Raw genomic sequence first — 15,582 nt, 5'->3', positions numbered from 1 at the left:
AAGATGCTGTTGTAGGGCAGTCAGTAGACAAGGATGGCAGGAGCGGCGATGCAACCTTTTCGTGCTCCGTCTCGAGTTTGGGGGTGAGGTGCCAGGGCGGTCGGGTCAGATTGCGTCCCTTCTCCGGGCTCGGAAAGCGATGGTGTGCCGTCCTGGGTAGAGGCTATCGATAGAGGTTGAGATGATATGCTTCTCGAGACTGGAGAGCCACAAGTTCCATGCTCGAAGCACAAAATGTGTGAGGTTTGTGCTGCTAGATGTCCGGCTTGGTTGCTGTTGGTGAGTCTCCCGAGCCTTTACAGCCATGGGCTTTTGAGTGAAGTGCCTAGATGGTCCGTGAAGCTGTGTGCGTCCCAGAACCGAGGCTCGAAGCCTGAGATATCTGGACTTTGTGCTGCGAGTCGCCCTGCGTGATTGTAGTTCTAGTTGGTGGTCTTGGTCTCACGGAGGGTTTGCATGGGGGAGCAGCTTTGATGTCATAGAATTGCTATCTGGTAAAGCACACTATGGAACTAGCTAGCCTGGGTCGTAAGATGTCGTAAGCCTGGCATCTCCCAATTGTTGTGGGTGGCCAAGCTCAAAGACCATCGGCAATTGTGCTAGATAGCAGTAAGTCGTAAATAATGTCCGCGCCCAGATATGCCTCCTGTGTATGCTAGATGGTTCGAGCTAGCCATAGGTAGGTGTAGTCCCCAAAGCTCGATAGTGATCACAAACTGGCAAGAAATCGTATGCAACAATGTCTGTTCCGTAGGAAGCTTGCAGCAAAGAATTCATCATCCGCTCATGCCTGAGTTGCAACAGAAGCAATTCTCCTCTTCGTAACCTTCCCTGCCTCATACTTCTCCATGTGATCCTTGTAAAGCTCGAGATCGCCATCGTAGGCGTTCGCAGGATCGAGAGTCAGGTCTCCCATCGAGCGCATGTCTTCTGGGACCATCTCGGGCTTGACATAACGGCATGTGAGGCCGAAACGTAGCTTGTCGGTAGGTGTGACCATGTGCTATATTCGGTTAATCTCCAGTCAATATAAGCATTCAAAAAAAGACTTACTTCGTAGTAGACCTGCATAGGAGCACCATGCATCACCATGTAATCACCATGTCGGAGGTCCAACTCTAAGACCGCTGGAGGCGTCTTCGATTCTCCCTTGTCAAAAGCCAAGGCCACTTGAGCAGCCGCATCAAGCTCGGCAGTGCTCACTGTCTTCGCCAATTCGTTCAGTTTGCGGCGCTCTTCAGGTTTACGACAACCGCGCAGGATGGGCTGGTTAGGATCGTAGTGTTTACGCCCCTTATCCTTGAAACCGCACCAGTATCTCATCTTAAGGCGCCACTTCATCCTGGCTGGGCAGCCCAATGAAATCGAAGCGACCGTAGGACCGAGCGATATCTCACCATCGTCGTGATACTGCGAGCGATTAGCCAGATGATAGCACACATAGATCGGAGGTCGGAACAGGGCACGAACATTCATCTTCATGGATTCGAAGTATCCAATCGCAAGAACCTCGTTGAAGTCTACAAAATCTTCATCTGCGACGGTGCGCTTTGCAGCCCAGGTCATACGACGCACAGCCTCCTTGATACCATCAGGAGCGTCTGCAAGGCTTGTTGAGTTATCGTGTCCCACGACGTACTTATAGGGCATCCCCTATGCTAGGTGTAAGTATGAGAGCAGGAACTCGATGCAAGCTAACGACTCACGAAGTTGTGACTGAAATGCCTCGAATACGTTTGTTCCACTTTTTACTTATCAGCTATTTCAATTGTAACATGATTCGGAGAACACTTACCAACGCTCTGTTTCATTGGCAGCCTCTCGAGCCCAATATCTTCCTTCTGTAAGTGGCAGAAGAGATCGTCCGGTCCACCAGGTGCACTGTTGATGACGTTGTTGGAGTTGAGGTGGGTGATAATAAGCCCATCGCCGAGCTGGTAGACACACTCGCGGTATAAGCCATGCTTTCGTACTTCGCAATTGATACTCGGTTCCAAAACCTTGTCTTGGGCCACGCCATGACCTTGAAAGCCATAGCCAGCCTCTCCCATCACACTTGAGGCTGGAATCACGTCCATCGGAAGCTTATGCACAAATGGGCAGCCTTCAGTGCGGCACCTCCAAGCATCCCAGTGTCGTCTTAAATTGCATCGACCGCAGAGCTTACAGACAATGCCCTCCCAGCATTGTCTAGTCGCAGGGAAAGCCTGACCGTGAGTCGCATTGGGCTGGATCAGCTCGGGGTTCATTGCATATGGTGGTATAAAGCCGTCAAAAGTCTGACGCTCCTCGACAAATGCAGGATTGTAATCCTGAGCCTCAGGCGCCAGGATGTCGTTGAGCGTCCAGAATGAGACGCACTTGCCGTTAAGGCACATCCATCCTGACATAAAAACTTGCGGTTTTGTGACATTGCATTTAGGACATTCCTTACGCAAAGCCTTGATATTGGTGGGGACGTGAAACTCTGGCGAACCCTCAGCGGCATACCAACTCTTTTTGTTAAGGTCCGTTTTCTCGAACCGGAACTTGACGACGACATGACCGTTGCTCTTCTCGTCCCAGTGATCTGTGATGTGGACATCTGGGGTCACACAGTATCGGTGAGGGATCCTCGATGGGCAATGAATGTTGTTTTGCCCTGTTGAGAATCAATACCACTAAGAAAGGTTATGAGGACGGCAAGACGCACCGATAATCAGATGCATAGGTATTTTCTCCTTCTCGTTGTTGATGAAGGCTTTTATTCTCCCATTCTCCGAGTCGTGGTCTTTGATTTGGCAGATCTCGCCCAAATCGTTCTTTCCAATGCCGCCTCCCCTAGCACAGATTAGAACTATAGCCATTGAATCAAAAATGCGGCTCTCACGCTCTGGTAATCGCGACGTGCTCATCCATATATGCACGCTCACCCTGGTCCTCATCAAGCAGCATCCCAAAAACAAATCCACCATGAGTATGGCCAGCGCCCTGCCAGCAACGAAACCAAGGAAGAGCTTCGCAAAGCTCAGGACGGGTCTGAAGATGTGTTAGCTTTGACGGTTGACATCCATCGGCGAGGAAGGTTATACCTCTGCCCACACTTCAGGCTCACCCCATGGTAAGGGACGTGTGTCTTCGGCGGACGCTGCCAGGAATCTCTCCTTTGCGGTTTTGGTTTTTGGATTGCCAGCTTTGCGTTGCCTCTTGGGAGTTGGAGCGTTAACTTTCTGCTTCTTTTTCGGCGGTGGAGCAAGTGCTGTTTTGGCAGTCTTCTTTCCACCGGACGTAGCTGCTTTGCGCTTTTTTGATTTGACCAAAGCGGCGCCAAGATTGTCTTGCTTAGACCTTGAAGGTTTCTTAGAGGGACAACTGTTTCCCTCATCGTTATTCTGCTCGGCGTCAGAGTTATCGCTATTCTCATTATCTGTCCCATTGTATTCGCTGAAAGTGTCAATGTCTGGCTCATTGAGCACGGGTTTGGTCGAGATGTCAGGCTTTGTGGACGAAGACTGTGTCTCCTCAAAAGCATGATCGCCTAAGGTTTCATCACTGTCAGTGGCTCCGATAAGGGTGGGACCACTGTCAGATAATGAGACAGCTCCATCCGGCACTACTTTAACGAAGGGCAATCCTGGTTCAGATAGCATGGTTTTGCTAGGCATTGCTTGGATTGTTACCGGCAGCTCAGGATTGAATGTTGGTACTGGCATACCTTGCAAACGTTTTGATCGTCGTAAAGTGTTTCCGGATTGATCGCCACGGTCGGGGCTGGTTGCAGTCTGTGGACTCTTGGCTGGAATAATTGAAGGGTGCTTGGTCTGGCCGGTCTTTGTAGACGCAGCTTTTGCTGGATGGAGAAAGGTTGTCAGCTATTGCATACTTCAAAAGATCATACAAGGACAGAAGCATGGGTCTTGTGTAGGTTGTTGAGCGTCGAGAGTTGTGAAAGCGTAGACGGGTTGTAGACGAAGGAAGTGATGTTTGTGCGGGGTGCAAGGCCACGATCACCAGGATTCGACCCATCAACGCATCCCGTGAATTACACTCCCGATTCGTCGCAGATAATGTCACTTCAACGTGGATATAACGTAGCAGTGAGCGTCGGGTAACGTCTCTTGAACGTGGATATAACGTAGCAGTGAGCGTCAGGTAACGTCTCTTGAACGTGGATATAACGTAGCAGTGAGCGCCGGGTAACGTCTCCACTGCGAGTCTCTTGACATTGTGTCTTCTCAACCAAAAGCGCAAAAGACATATTGGACAGGGGACTATGCGGAGAAACTTACATTTTGCCATGTCGAAGGATGAGGGACTTCCCCGAACAGACGCTGACGTAGCACAAGGTAGTCTTAGGTTGCAGTTTTGAAAGAGGGTATTAGTTGGGGGCACAGGTATCTGCGGCCTTTGCGTCAAGGAACTTTTGGGAGGGGGAAGCTTTTGCAGCAGAACTTTGTGCAGGTTTCATGAATTCACAGAAGAATCGAGGCAAAGACGACTTGGAAGACGCAGGCTGGAGAAGGAGAAGGAGATATGAGGTCGGTGGTTGATGGCTGTCTTGGAGAAGATGGTTGATTTTGAGGTGCGGAGATGTAATGGAGATGTGACGGAGAGAAATTATGTGGAAAGAAAAACTGGCTTTGAATCCAATCAATGGAATGGCAGACGAGAAGCTAGCCTCCAGTAAACTGCAAGATGAAGGTTGGTAGGGAGATGTACGCCTTGAAGATAATTCTTGATGTCGAAGTTCGGAGAGGAGATGTAATGGAGAAGAATTTTAGTAGAAGAGATTTTTGGGAAGAGAAATCGGCTTTTAACTTACTCGATGGCAGAAGTGACACCGGCCGGTTTGCAATTCATCACGGAAATGTGAATTCAGTGAACTCGGCTTGACTATTTTGGGCGTAGTCGGAATGAATGGATTAGAGTTCCACAAGCTTCGACAGCTAGATTCACAACGACTGCCAATATTCATCAAACCCTGCTGGACCAAGCAGTCCTTCATCTGGGCTGGAGTCACAGATCTGTATTCATCATTAACGTTATTCATCAGGTTCAGGCAGTGGACTCATTCATCCTACGTAGCGCCAAAAAGTCCCGTTGACAGTCAACAGCATTCATCAAGCGCAGCAGATTCGGCAGTGATCTTCTTCTTCGCCATAGTGACTATTTTAGTTGCGAGTAAGACACTTCGCCACTGGCAACGTCTTCACTCAGGCTCAAAGAAGCTGGGGTATGAGGGCTCCTGCGCCCAGCCCTCACAGTCACTCTGAACAGACTTGGACAACAAGCTTCCTTGGGACGAGTTTCCTTACTCAGGTTTGGCCCTTAGACGTGAGAAAGTTCAAGGTCGGTGTCCTTACAGAAGCTTGACTAATTTGGAGGATATACTCACATACACGTCACCTAAAGCAGACCTTCGGTGTGATGCCTTTCTGGTGAACGTCTTCAGTGAAGCGCGGAAGCCAGTCAAAAAGACATCTCCATAGACAGTGCCACTAGCCAAGCTCAGAGATAGTTATTGCTGAGATAGATCAAGTTCAAAAGCACCTTCCATCGAGCTCAGCAGGACTGGTTCATATGACTGTCCTTACTTGTCATGGCTCAAGTGCCTTGAATCTCAATTAGCTCATCTCCAAGCCCGTTCTTCCTTTCGACCCTTCTTGAAGAATTCATTTCACAGTCCAAATACCTTCAAGCTTGGCAGAGTATGGGAATCAGGTGTTCTGGGTTCACACACTCTCCTCCCGCCTTCCTTTGTGTCGATCGAATCCTGACTACCTTTGGTGTGGTGGACATTGATTATCGCGCAGAGGTATGTATGCATTGGGGATGACCTTCCGCCACTGTCCAGTTCCTGTGATTGGGGTCGGCAAGTCACCATTGGATTGAGCGTCTCTAACAGCCGTTGAAGAATCGATTTTGTGCATAGGAGAGAGCTGTGAGTCGTCTCCAAGGCCTGCATCGGTGCTGCAAATAGGCCTTGCACGGTTCGAGATTCTGCGTGATACATCTCGCACAATGCCAACAGGCTCAGAGCTTTGGTCATTGAGGCTGGCAGAGAACAGCAACTCTGTTTGAGAAGGCAAAAGCCTCTAGACATTCTGTTGTTCGGATTCCAGCAGGTCGAGGGGGACAGACTGCGATAGTCCTGAGCTCAAGTGTTCCTTCGTAGTCTCTCCTCGGAGCCTTTTCCATAAGTGCTTTGAACTACTGTCTGGCGCATCACGATCGCGCAACCAAAAGCTTCTAGGGCCCCTCACTCAAGCACTGGCAACTTGGCAGCCCTTACATGGATTAGGTCACCGAAAACCCAGGCCCATAATTTTCGCTGTCAGTCTCCCAAGGGTGCGATGTGGCCACTTCTGCTTCCATGTTGCTTCCAGGCTGAAGTCGAGCGAGGAATTGGGCAGCGTATTCTGAGACGTACTGGTGCGCTCCGACGGTGCTTCCCGAAGTCCTAGAGCGAGCCCTTGGAGAAGAAGGCACCGACGTCCAGTGTTTGTGGTCGAAGAGTGCTGTCTTCCTCCCGACGAGTTGGTGCTGGCAAGCTGGTGCAATGAGCAATTGTACTTTCGAATTCTGAGGTACGTTTCCTGTTACATTGCGCCGGTCATGGGCTGTCGCTGAGGTTGCTGCAGCTGAGCTCTTGTCCGACACATTCTCAGATGCGTGAATTTGCAGGCTGTCGGCTTCTAACAGCGCCAGACTTTGGTCTTCCGCGCGAGCTCGACACCATTATTAGCCTGGGAAGTCAGCCTTTCCCTCTTGTAGACATATATATAGGTGTTGAGCCGAACAGTCTGGATGATAACGTGCAGCGACGATACAGGCGAGTATTCTAACAGGCCGGAAATCTCCTCTTCAACACCGGTTCCTGGGATCGTTGGGAAGTCTATACGCAATGACTGCGAGCTCATATCGCAGATCTCTTTATTTGAGGCAGCTCAGAGGCTTATCACGTTCGCTGGCTGGTCTTCCCACTTTGTCCGAAGACTCTTTGGGGTCCATTGCTGTTATCCCTGTGTTCCAGAAGTACTGACATGCCGGCAGCTGCCGCGCCTTGCTGGCCAAGTCGCATTGAACGGTGTTGTCGAAGGATATATGAGGGTCTTCGAAGCTTAGTCCGGAGCCTCTATACCTTGTTTTCCCAGACCATGCCCAAGAATCTACGGGTACGTTGCGACTCTTGTCGTCTCAGTAGCACTAAGGTGGGTAGTAAGGAATAGAGACTTCCGGGTATAGCCGCAAAAGATCACTTCCCCGCAAAGAATGCCTCGGTACTCTACCGGACTGGCTCCTTTAGGAGTGCTGACGCCTTTTTCGAAGTTTGCTCAGTCTTTCCCTGTCCTCTTCTCTTTCTCCTTCGTCAATCAGATCTCTTGATTACATTGGTATCTTTCTTGCGGAACCTGTAACATCATCACGATGGTTTTTCTCCCTCCTCAATGGGTTCCGGAGCTGCCTTTCGATCCACCAGATTCCATACCCATCAGTGAGTTCATGCTGAATGAGCAGTATGGTCGCTATCCTCTCCACCATGCAAGGCAACCCTTCACGTGTGGGCTGACTGGATTCGGGTACTCGGCTCTGGAGGTACGGGACCGTGTTGATCAACTAGCAAGGGCACTGTCAAAAGAGCTTGGCTGGAGGCCGAATGGAGGGACCGAGTGGGACAAAGTGATTGGAATATTTAGTGTCAACACCGTAGGGACAATCCATTTATACAAAGCGATAGTGTGGGGCAGTGGCTAATGCGCAAACGAACATAGATTGACACTCTAACGTTGTCGTGGGCTGTTCATAGCTTGTCTGGAATCGTGTCGCCAGCAAACGCAGCTTACTCGCGGGCCGAATTGGAGCATCAGCTGAAGTCGTCCGGCTCCAAAGCTTTGTTTACGTGTCTACCTCTTCTACCCCTAGCGGTTGAAGCTGCTGCAAACTCTGGAATTCCAAAGAACCGTATCTACCTGCTTGCTCTACCTAAAGAAGCTACCGGTGGTCAATCGTCCCCACCAGAGTTCAAGACTGTGGATCAGCTCATTCAAGATGGAAGAAAGCTCCCCCTATTGGAGAGGTTCCAATGGCAGAAAGGCGATGGTGCAAGGAAAACTGCTTTTCTTTGCTATTCAAGTGGTACCTCTGGTTTGCCTGTATGCATCTCTCCATGCAATAACGCAACACCTGCTGATGCTACGTAAACAGAAGGGCGTCATGATCTCCCACAGAAATGTTATATCCAACGTCCTGCAAATAGCGACGTCCGAGAAGCCCTATAGAGATTCCGTACAAGAGCCGGGCAGCAAGTATGGTATGACAGAAGTTGCGCTGGGTCTATTACCACAAAGCCATATCTATTCTTTGGTTGTTATCTGTCATGCAACCACCTATAGAGGCGATCAAGTGATCAATCTCCCGAAATTTGAGTTTAATCAGTTCCTTCATTCCATTCAAAGGTTTAAAATCAATTCACTTCCCTTGGTGAGCCAGGCTCCCTTCCACCCCACATCTCCTCTGCTTCCCGATCTACGATTGTACAGATTATCTCCATAGTTGAGGAAGCCGGATCAAGCTTGGCTGATACATGCATTCTTCATAGGTACCGCCAATCGTTATTCTTATGGCGAAGAACAAAGCGGCTTTAGATAAGTTCGACCTCAGTTCGGTCCGATCAATATTTACTGGCGCAGCACCTCTGGGTGCAGAGACGGCGGAGGAGCTGCAAACGCAGCATCCTTCTTGGAAAATCAGGCAAGGTTATGGTAGGATTTCCCCAACAGCCCTCGCCGTTCTGGGCTTATGTTTGCTTACTCTGCTTGTAGGCCTTACCGAGACAAGCACCGTAATATGCTCCACCGCAGTTCACGATATATTCCTTGGATCGTGTGGCTCGCTCATACCGTCAGTCCAAGCAAAGATTGTTTCGATCGAAGGCACGGAGATAACGGGATACGACCAGCCTGGCGAGCTTGTGGTCAAATCACCCAGCGTTGTGCTAGGATACCTCAATAATCCTCAAGCAAATAAAGAGACATTTCAAGATGGGTGGATGAGAACCGGAGACGAAGCCGTGGTGAGAAAGAGTCCCCAGGGAAACGAGCATATCTTCATCGTGGATCGAATCAAGGAGTTGATCAAAGTCAAAGTATGAGGCCTGCGAGATGATGTGGTTGAAGAACTGGCTAACACCGTCTTTAAGGGCTTACAAGTTGCGCCTGCTGAGCTCGAAGCTCATCTTCTGACGCACCCTGCTGTTAGCGACGCAGCCGTCATTCCCGTCCCTGACGAGGCCGCCGGTGAAATCCCAAAAGCCTTTATCGTCAAATCGTCATCTGTGGGTCTGGAAGACAGTGATCGCATGCTCATGAGAGAAATCCAAAAACACGTCGAGGAGCACAAAGCCCGGCATAAATGGTTGAAAGGAGGTAAGCTTCGACTTTTCTCGGACTTGTATTCGTCCAACTGGGTCTCCATATGGAGGGTAAGTGATTGGACTAATTCATACTAGGCGTCCAATTCGTTGATGTCGTTCCTAAGAGCCCCAGCGGTAAGATCTTGAGGCGCTTGCTGAGGGATCAGGATAGGGAAGCCAGAAGACAGAAGGGGCCCAAGCTGTAAATGACGCATTGATGCACAACTTTTTGGGCATTGTAGTACGAATAACGAGGAAGGGTTCTGCCTGCGAGATTTCACATAGACCTGTATATTAGCAGACCAAGGTGATCAAGGCTTCGCGCTTAAAGTCTAGCTGTTCTCCCTCTCAGTTCACACTAACAAGCAGACTATCAGTATCCATGTCGCTCTTCGAGGTCACTGGTGTCACCAGAAATATCCGCGAATAACCGCATCCAAAGCAGTAAAGGATTCTACGGGCTGCGTCCCTTGGTTTGAAATGATAGAGAAAGCAGATGAACGCTGACGACTTAGTGCACTTGCACCATCTCGTGGATCCATGAGTCAATTGGTCTTCTACAGACCGCCATTCTTCCCATCCCCAAGCTCTCAACCCCACAAACGACGCCCAACCGGTCTTTTGAACAAACATGTCGCACCCGCCCCCCTCCGCCGAAGCTCTGACCGGCTCCGAAGGCACCGTTAAGGAATCCGGACCTATCAATATACCTGAAGAAGTCGCCATTCTCGAAGTCGTCAACAAATTCCTCTCGTGTATCAAGAACAAAGATCGCGCGCTGATGCATTCGTTGGTACTACCGAAGGGGGCAACGACACTGATCCGTCGAGGCAAGGCGGTCCATTTGAGTCTCGAGGAAGTGGTGGAGCGGATCCCTGTGGAGTCGAAGATGGAAATGGATGAGCAGATCTACAATTGTAGGGTGCATGTTGATGGAGATTTGGGCGTTGCGTAAGTGCATTTCTTCAATTCTTTTCTTCCCAATCGGAATTGCATTTTGAGGGAAGACATGCTGGGGAAGTAAAGCTCTGGTGGCTCTACCTTCTGTCCTAATTGGATCCTCGAACTTTGTCTCACAAATTCCTTTACCAAAAACGCAACGCTGACTTCTAGATGTGCAGGTGGACGCCGTACCTCTTCCTAGAAGATGGCAAGCTGAACCATACGGGAACTAATATCTTCAACATGTGGAAAACGGAGAGCAAGGGGTGGATCATCACTGGCGTTGCTGACATCGCTAGGGAGGTTAATGAGAAAGCTTTTGATGCTTTTGGAGAAGCAGAGGAGTGGAAGAAGTCACAGAGCTCATGATAAAGATCGAAGCGCTGTTGTGCAATGTTATGGGAGAGAACATTTTTCAAGGAATGGAGATCGAGGGGATCCTCGACCTCGTCGAGTGCTTCCGTGCTGGGACTAGCCTTAGGGCTTGATAGAAATGACGATTTTTCTACACAAACTTTGATGCCGAGTGCATTTCTAAGCAATCGATGAGAAACCCATCGTTTCCCCGTTCCTTCACTCCCAATACTCTCTACCTCCTTGAATTTTTTATCGCCGTAGAAAATCACATAAAAGAACGTCTACGGATACCATGGCTTCCTCACATCCCCCAAACGGAGAAGACGAATCTTTAGAAGATGAGCCCGCTCTCCTAGACGCCGCAGAAGCGGCAGAAGAGATACCCTCGGACCTCGACGAACACATGGATTCCGACCCCGACGATGACCCCCAAGAAGCCGAAATCCAGCTCCAAAACGACTCAAAAGCCCACTTCGACTTGCATACCGATTCCATCTTCACGGTAGCCCAACATCCTCTTGATCCCTCTATAATAGCCACTGGCGGAGGCGATGACACTACTTACGTCTTCTCCGCCGAACTCCCCTCTCCTGTCCTCCCTACATCCTACGAATCCAATCCTTCGGCTGGCCGTCCCTCCTTGCAGCCCATCGCCAAACTTACAGGCCATACGGACAGCATCAATGCGCTAGTATTCACGTTACCAAATGGCGACTATCTCCTCAGTGGGGGCCTCGACGGCCGTCTGCGCGCCCATAGCACGAAAACCCAGTCGTACCCTCTAGTCGCAGAAGCGCAAGAAGTGCCCGAGATCAACTTCCTCGTACCTTGTCCAAACCCTTCATATCCAAATACTATTGCTCTAGGCGCTTCGGATGGCAGTGTCTGGGTCTACACGATCGATGCAACGGATGAAGGAGCCCCACTGCAAGTAATACAGGCATACTACTTACATACGGAGTCATGTACCGCTGGAGCGTGGACACCGGATGGGAAAATGCTTGCAACAGTCAGCGAAGATGGAAGCCTCTACGTTTGGGACGTCTTTGGGGAGGCCTCCGCCGCTGGCGCTGTAGGGAGCGCAGGGAGCCAGGCCGTGGTTGGCTTGACGACGGAAGACCAGAGATTCGCAGTCGAAGGAGGCTTATTCAGCGTTGCCGTTGCACCAGGAGGTGCCTTTGCTGTGGTCGGTGGAGCAGGAGGAATGATAAGAGTTGTTGGTCTACCACGGCTCGCTGCCACGCCGGCGTCGGCTACGCAAGGCATGAAAGGTGGAGGCTCCAAAAACAAGAGTGGAGGAGGTAGGAAAGCTGGTGGTACTGAGGGCGCAAGCTCAGGACAGGCAGGGCAGATACTTGCGAGTCTCCAAGCACAAGGAGATTCAGTGGAGACACTCGCTTTCAGCGCACCACCACTTACTCTACTCGCAGCCGGAAGTGTGGATGGGGACATTATGCTCCTCGACACTGCGCATCGGTTTGCCGCAAGACGGCACATACGGGAAGCGCATGAGGGATTTGCGGTTGTAAAAGTGGAATTCGTTCCTGGTTCTACGGGATATCTACTCACGAGCTGTGGGCTTGACGGAGTGGTGAGGAGGTGGGATACAAGAGGTGGAACAGCGGCGAGTGGACAGGGGCTTGTTGAAGAGTGGAGAGGTCACAGAGGAGAAGGGGAGGGCGGAGGGGTGCTGGGTTTTATGCAAGGAGGAGGAAAGAGAATTGTGACGGCTGGGGATGATGGTGTGAGCTTAGTCTTCGAGACGACCACCTAGATCTGCGTTAGACATGGGCATAGCGATGGCGATCTGGTCGCATCTGGCATGGATAGAGAGGCTATTCCTCTTTTGAATTGACGACCACGTATAGCTCAAGCTTGATCAAAAGAGCCATCTTTGAATCATTTAGGGGAATCCCTCGTTTCGCATAATCTCTGGATCATAAGTAAATCTGAATTCCTGACCGGAACCATCTCCTTCAGCCCTGGCGTTATCTCCTCGCTGACATGCCCCCCCCCACAACAATGCAACCAATCAAATCCGCCGCTAGAGCAACAGGCGAACTCCGCCTCTCTCCCAACGTCACCCCATCACCACATCCGCCCATTCGCTTCACCGATCTCCCGCTCCGGCACAAACACCTGCAATCGACCGGACGAGGCATTTTAGGACTGTCGGAGAGATTGGAAAGCTCGTGCGATGTCCTAGGACCACAGCGACGCGCTCACATACCAAAGCCGGTAGTACCTGCACTGAAGGGGAAGGAGGTTGGGAGATATGGAGAAAGAGAGGGGGACGGTAGAGGAGGACAGATGCTTCTGGTAGAAGTGTAGTACGGGAAGAGCGCGGAGGGTGAAGAGTCAGTGCGGGGAGGACGTGTGAAGAGCAGGTATGTTTGCGCAGCGAGTCTACGCCTAGCGGTCAAACCCTAGGCAGCGATGGATTGCCTTGTCGCCCTGTTACCTGGGCAGGCGGAAGTGCGGTGTATGACTACTCGTCACCCTCGAAGTTAAAACTCTCGGACATTGATGCGACTCGAAATGTGTGTACGGGAGGGTTTCTGGTAGGGATTGCAGGAACTTGGCCTCCAAAGGCACGGGGGTTTTTGTGTTAACTGTTGTCTAATTTTTAATGCATTGTGGTCTAAAGAACCGAACGGTGCTTGCGCTTGATGTATCTATATGATAATGGAATAGGAATGCTGAAAGCTGGCGTTGGTGCCGATACATGAGGGTCGTGAAGAAAAAAAATTGTGCTCGTGACTTGCTGGGAATGCTTGATGCCATGAAGAGGTTTAACGGATGGGGATTGTGTTGGTGTGGGCGAGAGGTTGCGGCATGGGAGAAGCGTCCAGTGTGATATGGGTTGAAAAAGAGTGTAGGTTAGAAAAAAAGTATTGTCGGGTCTGGTCAAGTTTTGATACACGAGATCAATGTCTATACGCACTTCTATCAGCGTACTTCCCAGTGATAGACTCGACTCAACTTAACTCACTAGGCAGCAATATGTCTTTCGTTTCGAATGTTCCTCCTTCATTTCGTAGGAACCGGGTGTGAGCCATTGGCTTTGCGTTTCCATGCCGGTCTTTCAGTACTCGATAGCATAGACGTCTTTGCGGCGCCCGCAGGATGAATTGGTGCACCACAAGTTGAATCTGAGCGACATCAGACCCTCCCTACAATAACCGCACGTCCAGGAGCGAGGCTGGGGTGGAGGAGGAGGAGGAGGAGGAGGAGGAGGAGGAGGGGAGGCCCGACTGCTGGTCTGGGATCGGCTCGTCATGTTTGATGGGATTGCTTGACAACGGGGACGATTTGGAGGTGGGTGATAGAAGTGCTGATTACGGGTTTCGCGGAGGTTTTGGTGTGAGGACGCAGGACCGCTCTCGGAGCTGAAAGATTGTTGGCGGTGCTTTTTATGTTTTCTTCTCGAGATACTGGAAAGCTGGTTTGTGAGGATGTCTGAATTGGAAGAAGGATGAGCGTTGACAGCTCTTCCTTAAATACTAAAGGAGGGGGCATTGTTAATCTTCGTCAGGGAGGCGCTAGTCAGGAAACTCACCGACCCTCGACACACACCGGAGTTGATGATGAAGCATCGCCCTTTGAAGGCGGTCGATACATCTCCTAACAATCATGTAAGGGCGAACGAAGCTTTGTAGAGAGTCCCATAAGTTTCCGCAAGCTCGAAGGAACGCTGACCGAAGTAGTGAAGCTTGGAAATGATTTCCTGCTGCGGTGGTCAAAGTCCTAGACGCAATGATTCGTTGGGTTATAGCGGTTGGGCCCCAAGAGGCCCGGTCAGCAGTTTGCAAACTTCGCTTTGATGATAGGGGTATGATACGTACCGTGACGGCTCATTAGAAGATGATGCTCCAATTCCCACATAAAGCTTACTGGAGGCAGAAAGAAGGCATCCGTGGCTATGCACTGTGTTCATCACATAGTGATAAACCGTAATCTTGTGTGCTGAAGTCCAAGTGCTGCTAGGATGTGAAAATGCCGGAATGGATGATCGAGTATGTGGGGCTTAGACCTATGGACATTCAAGCTGGGGGGGATACTTGACCCGAGACCTAGTAACCGGGACCAAGCTGCACGCTGAAGCAAGATGGTGGAGCCGAAAGAGCTAACACTCCGGATGGGGAAGGCTGTGCCGGTCGGAAATATGTAATGCCATGTGCTCGCCACGTTGGCTGGTAAGGAACCTCAGCCACCATGCAGCCTTGCCTTGCTAATGCGCGTAATATCTCTTCACCACTCTTTCGGGCTCGCAAGCGACTTGTGAAGCGTGATGCAGGTTTTGAAGGAATCCGTGATGCAAGGCAAATGCGTGCGAAAGGCATGGGAATCTGACCGTAGCGCAGGTGGCCAAACAAGGTAATCATGACGCCCATAACTGACAGAACATAACTAGTGCATCTCGCTGTAGTCCTTGCGTTACAAACATTGTCTGAGAACTGAACATGTAGTCTTTCGTATTTAGAGTTGGTTGATGGAGGCCTAATAAGCTTCAAATTGGGGCGTCTACCAGCCTTCAATACCTTACAACACCTCTCTCTGAATCTTGGATGTGCTTTCTGTGAGGTCCACGATAGGGGGAATGAAGTGGTCACTGAGCACAAAACCATTAGCGCTTCGTTGAAACTAACGTTCCAAGTCGATTATAAGGGGTACCTGCCAATATTTACTCCCTTGTGCAATAATCACACCTGGAATGATCACATTGACGGCCGTTGATGACGTTCGTACAGCTAGATTGCGCCGCCATGCTGTAAGGACCGCTGTTGCATTTGTGGCAATACCACCTTGTTGGCGTAGTGGTTGGTCTCTCCTGAGCGCGAGGCCTTCGCGGCGCACCATTTCCCAGTAATCGACGCACAGTGTACATCCTT

The 15,582-nt window shown here is 50.5% G+C and overlaps 4 protein-coding genes across 4 annotated transcripts; 3 read left to right on the top strand and 1 right to left on the bottom strand.

Moving 5' to 3' along the window:
• Positions 1-784: 784 nt before the first annotated feature.
• HO133_009687 (uncharacterized protein) lies at positions 785-4,278 on the bottom strand (the record flags this gene model as incomplete). Its single annotated transcript, XM_037300548.1, has 8 exons — positions 785-1,003; positions 1,054-1,653; positions 1,707-1,744; positions 1,796-2,641; positions 2,693-2,820; positions 2,870-3,018; positions 3,072-3,829; positions 4,269-4,278. 8 exons carry the CDS (start codon positions 4,276-4,278, stop codon positions 785-787), a joined length of 2,748 nt encoding a protein of 915 aa, XP_037154396.1.
• Positions 4,279-7,407: 3,129 nt separating this feature from the next.
• Positions 7,408-9,597, top strand: HO133_009686 (uncharacterized protein; the record flags this gene model as incomplete). The annotated part of the gene is made up of 8 exons (XM_037300547.1): positions 7,408-7,686; positions 7,752-8,132; positions 8,185-8,460; positions 8,520-8,531; positions 8,579-8,741; positions 8,802-9,124; positions 9,179-9,404; positions 9,488-9,597. The coding sequence occupies 8 exons, from the start codon at positions 7,408-7,410 to the stop codon at positions 9,595-9,597; spliced, it is 1,770 nt and encodes a 589-aa protein (XP_037154395.1).
• A 425-nt stretch (positions 9,598-10,022) lies between these two features.
• HO133_009685 (uncharacterized protein) lies at positions 10,023-10,702 on the top strand (the record flags this gene model as incomplete). Its single annotated transcript, XM_037300546.1, has 2 exons — positions 10,023-10,342; positions 10,513-10,702. The coding sequence occupies 2 exons, from the start codon at positions 10,023-10,025 to the stop codon at positions 10,700-10,702; spliced, it is 510 nt and encodes a 169-aa protein (XP_037154394.1).
• A 280-nt stretch (positions 10,703-10,982) lies between these two features.
• Positions 10,983-12,464, top strand: HO133_009684 (uncharacterized protein; the record flags this gene model as incomplete). The annotated part of the gene is made up of 1 exon (XM_037300545.1): positions 10,983-12,464. One exon carries the CDS (start codon positions 10,983-10,985, stop codon positions 12,462-12,464), a length of 1,482 nt encoding a protein of 493 aa, XP_037154393.1.
• Positions 12,465-15,582: the final 3,118 nt, after the last annotated feature.

This window comes from Letharia lupina (genome assembly GCF_014066315.1).
Source record: "Letharia lupina isolate WasteWater1 chromosome Unknown contig_7, whole genome shotgun sequence".
NCBI classification, from domain to species: Eukaryota; Fungi; Ascomycota; class Lecanoromycetes; order Lecanorales; family Parmeliaceae; genus Letharia; species Letharia lupina.
Note: the sequence above shows the minus strand (reverse complement) of the source record. Positions and strands in the feature narration are given on the sequence as shown.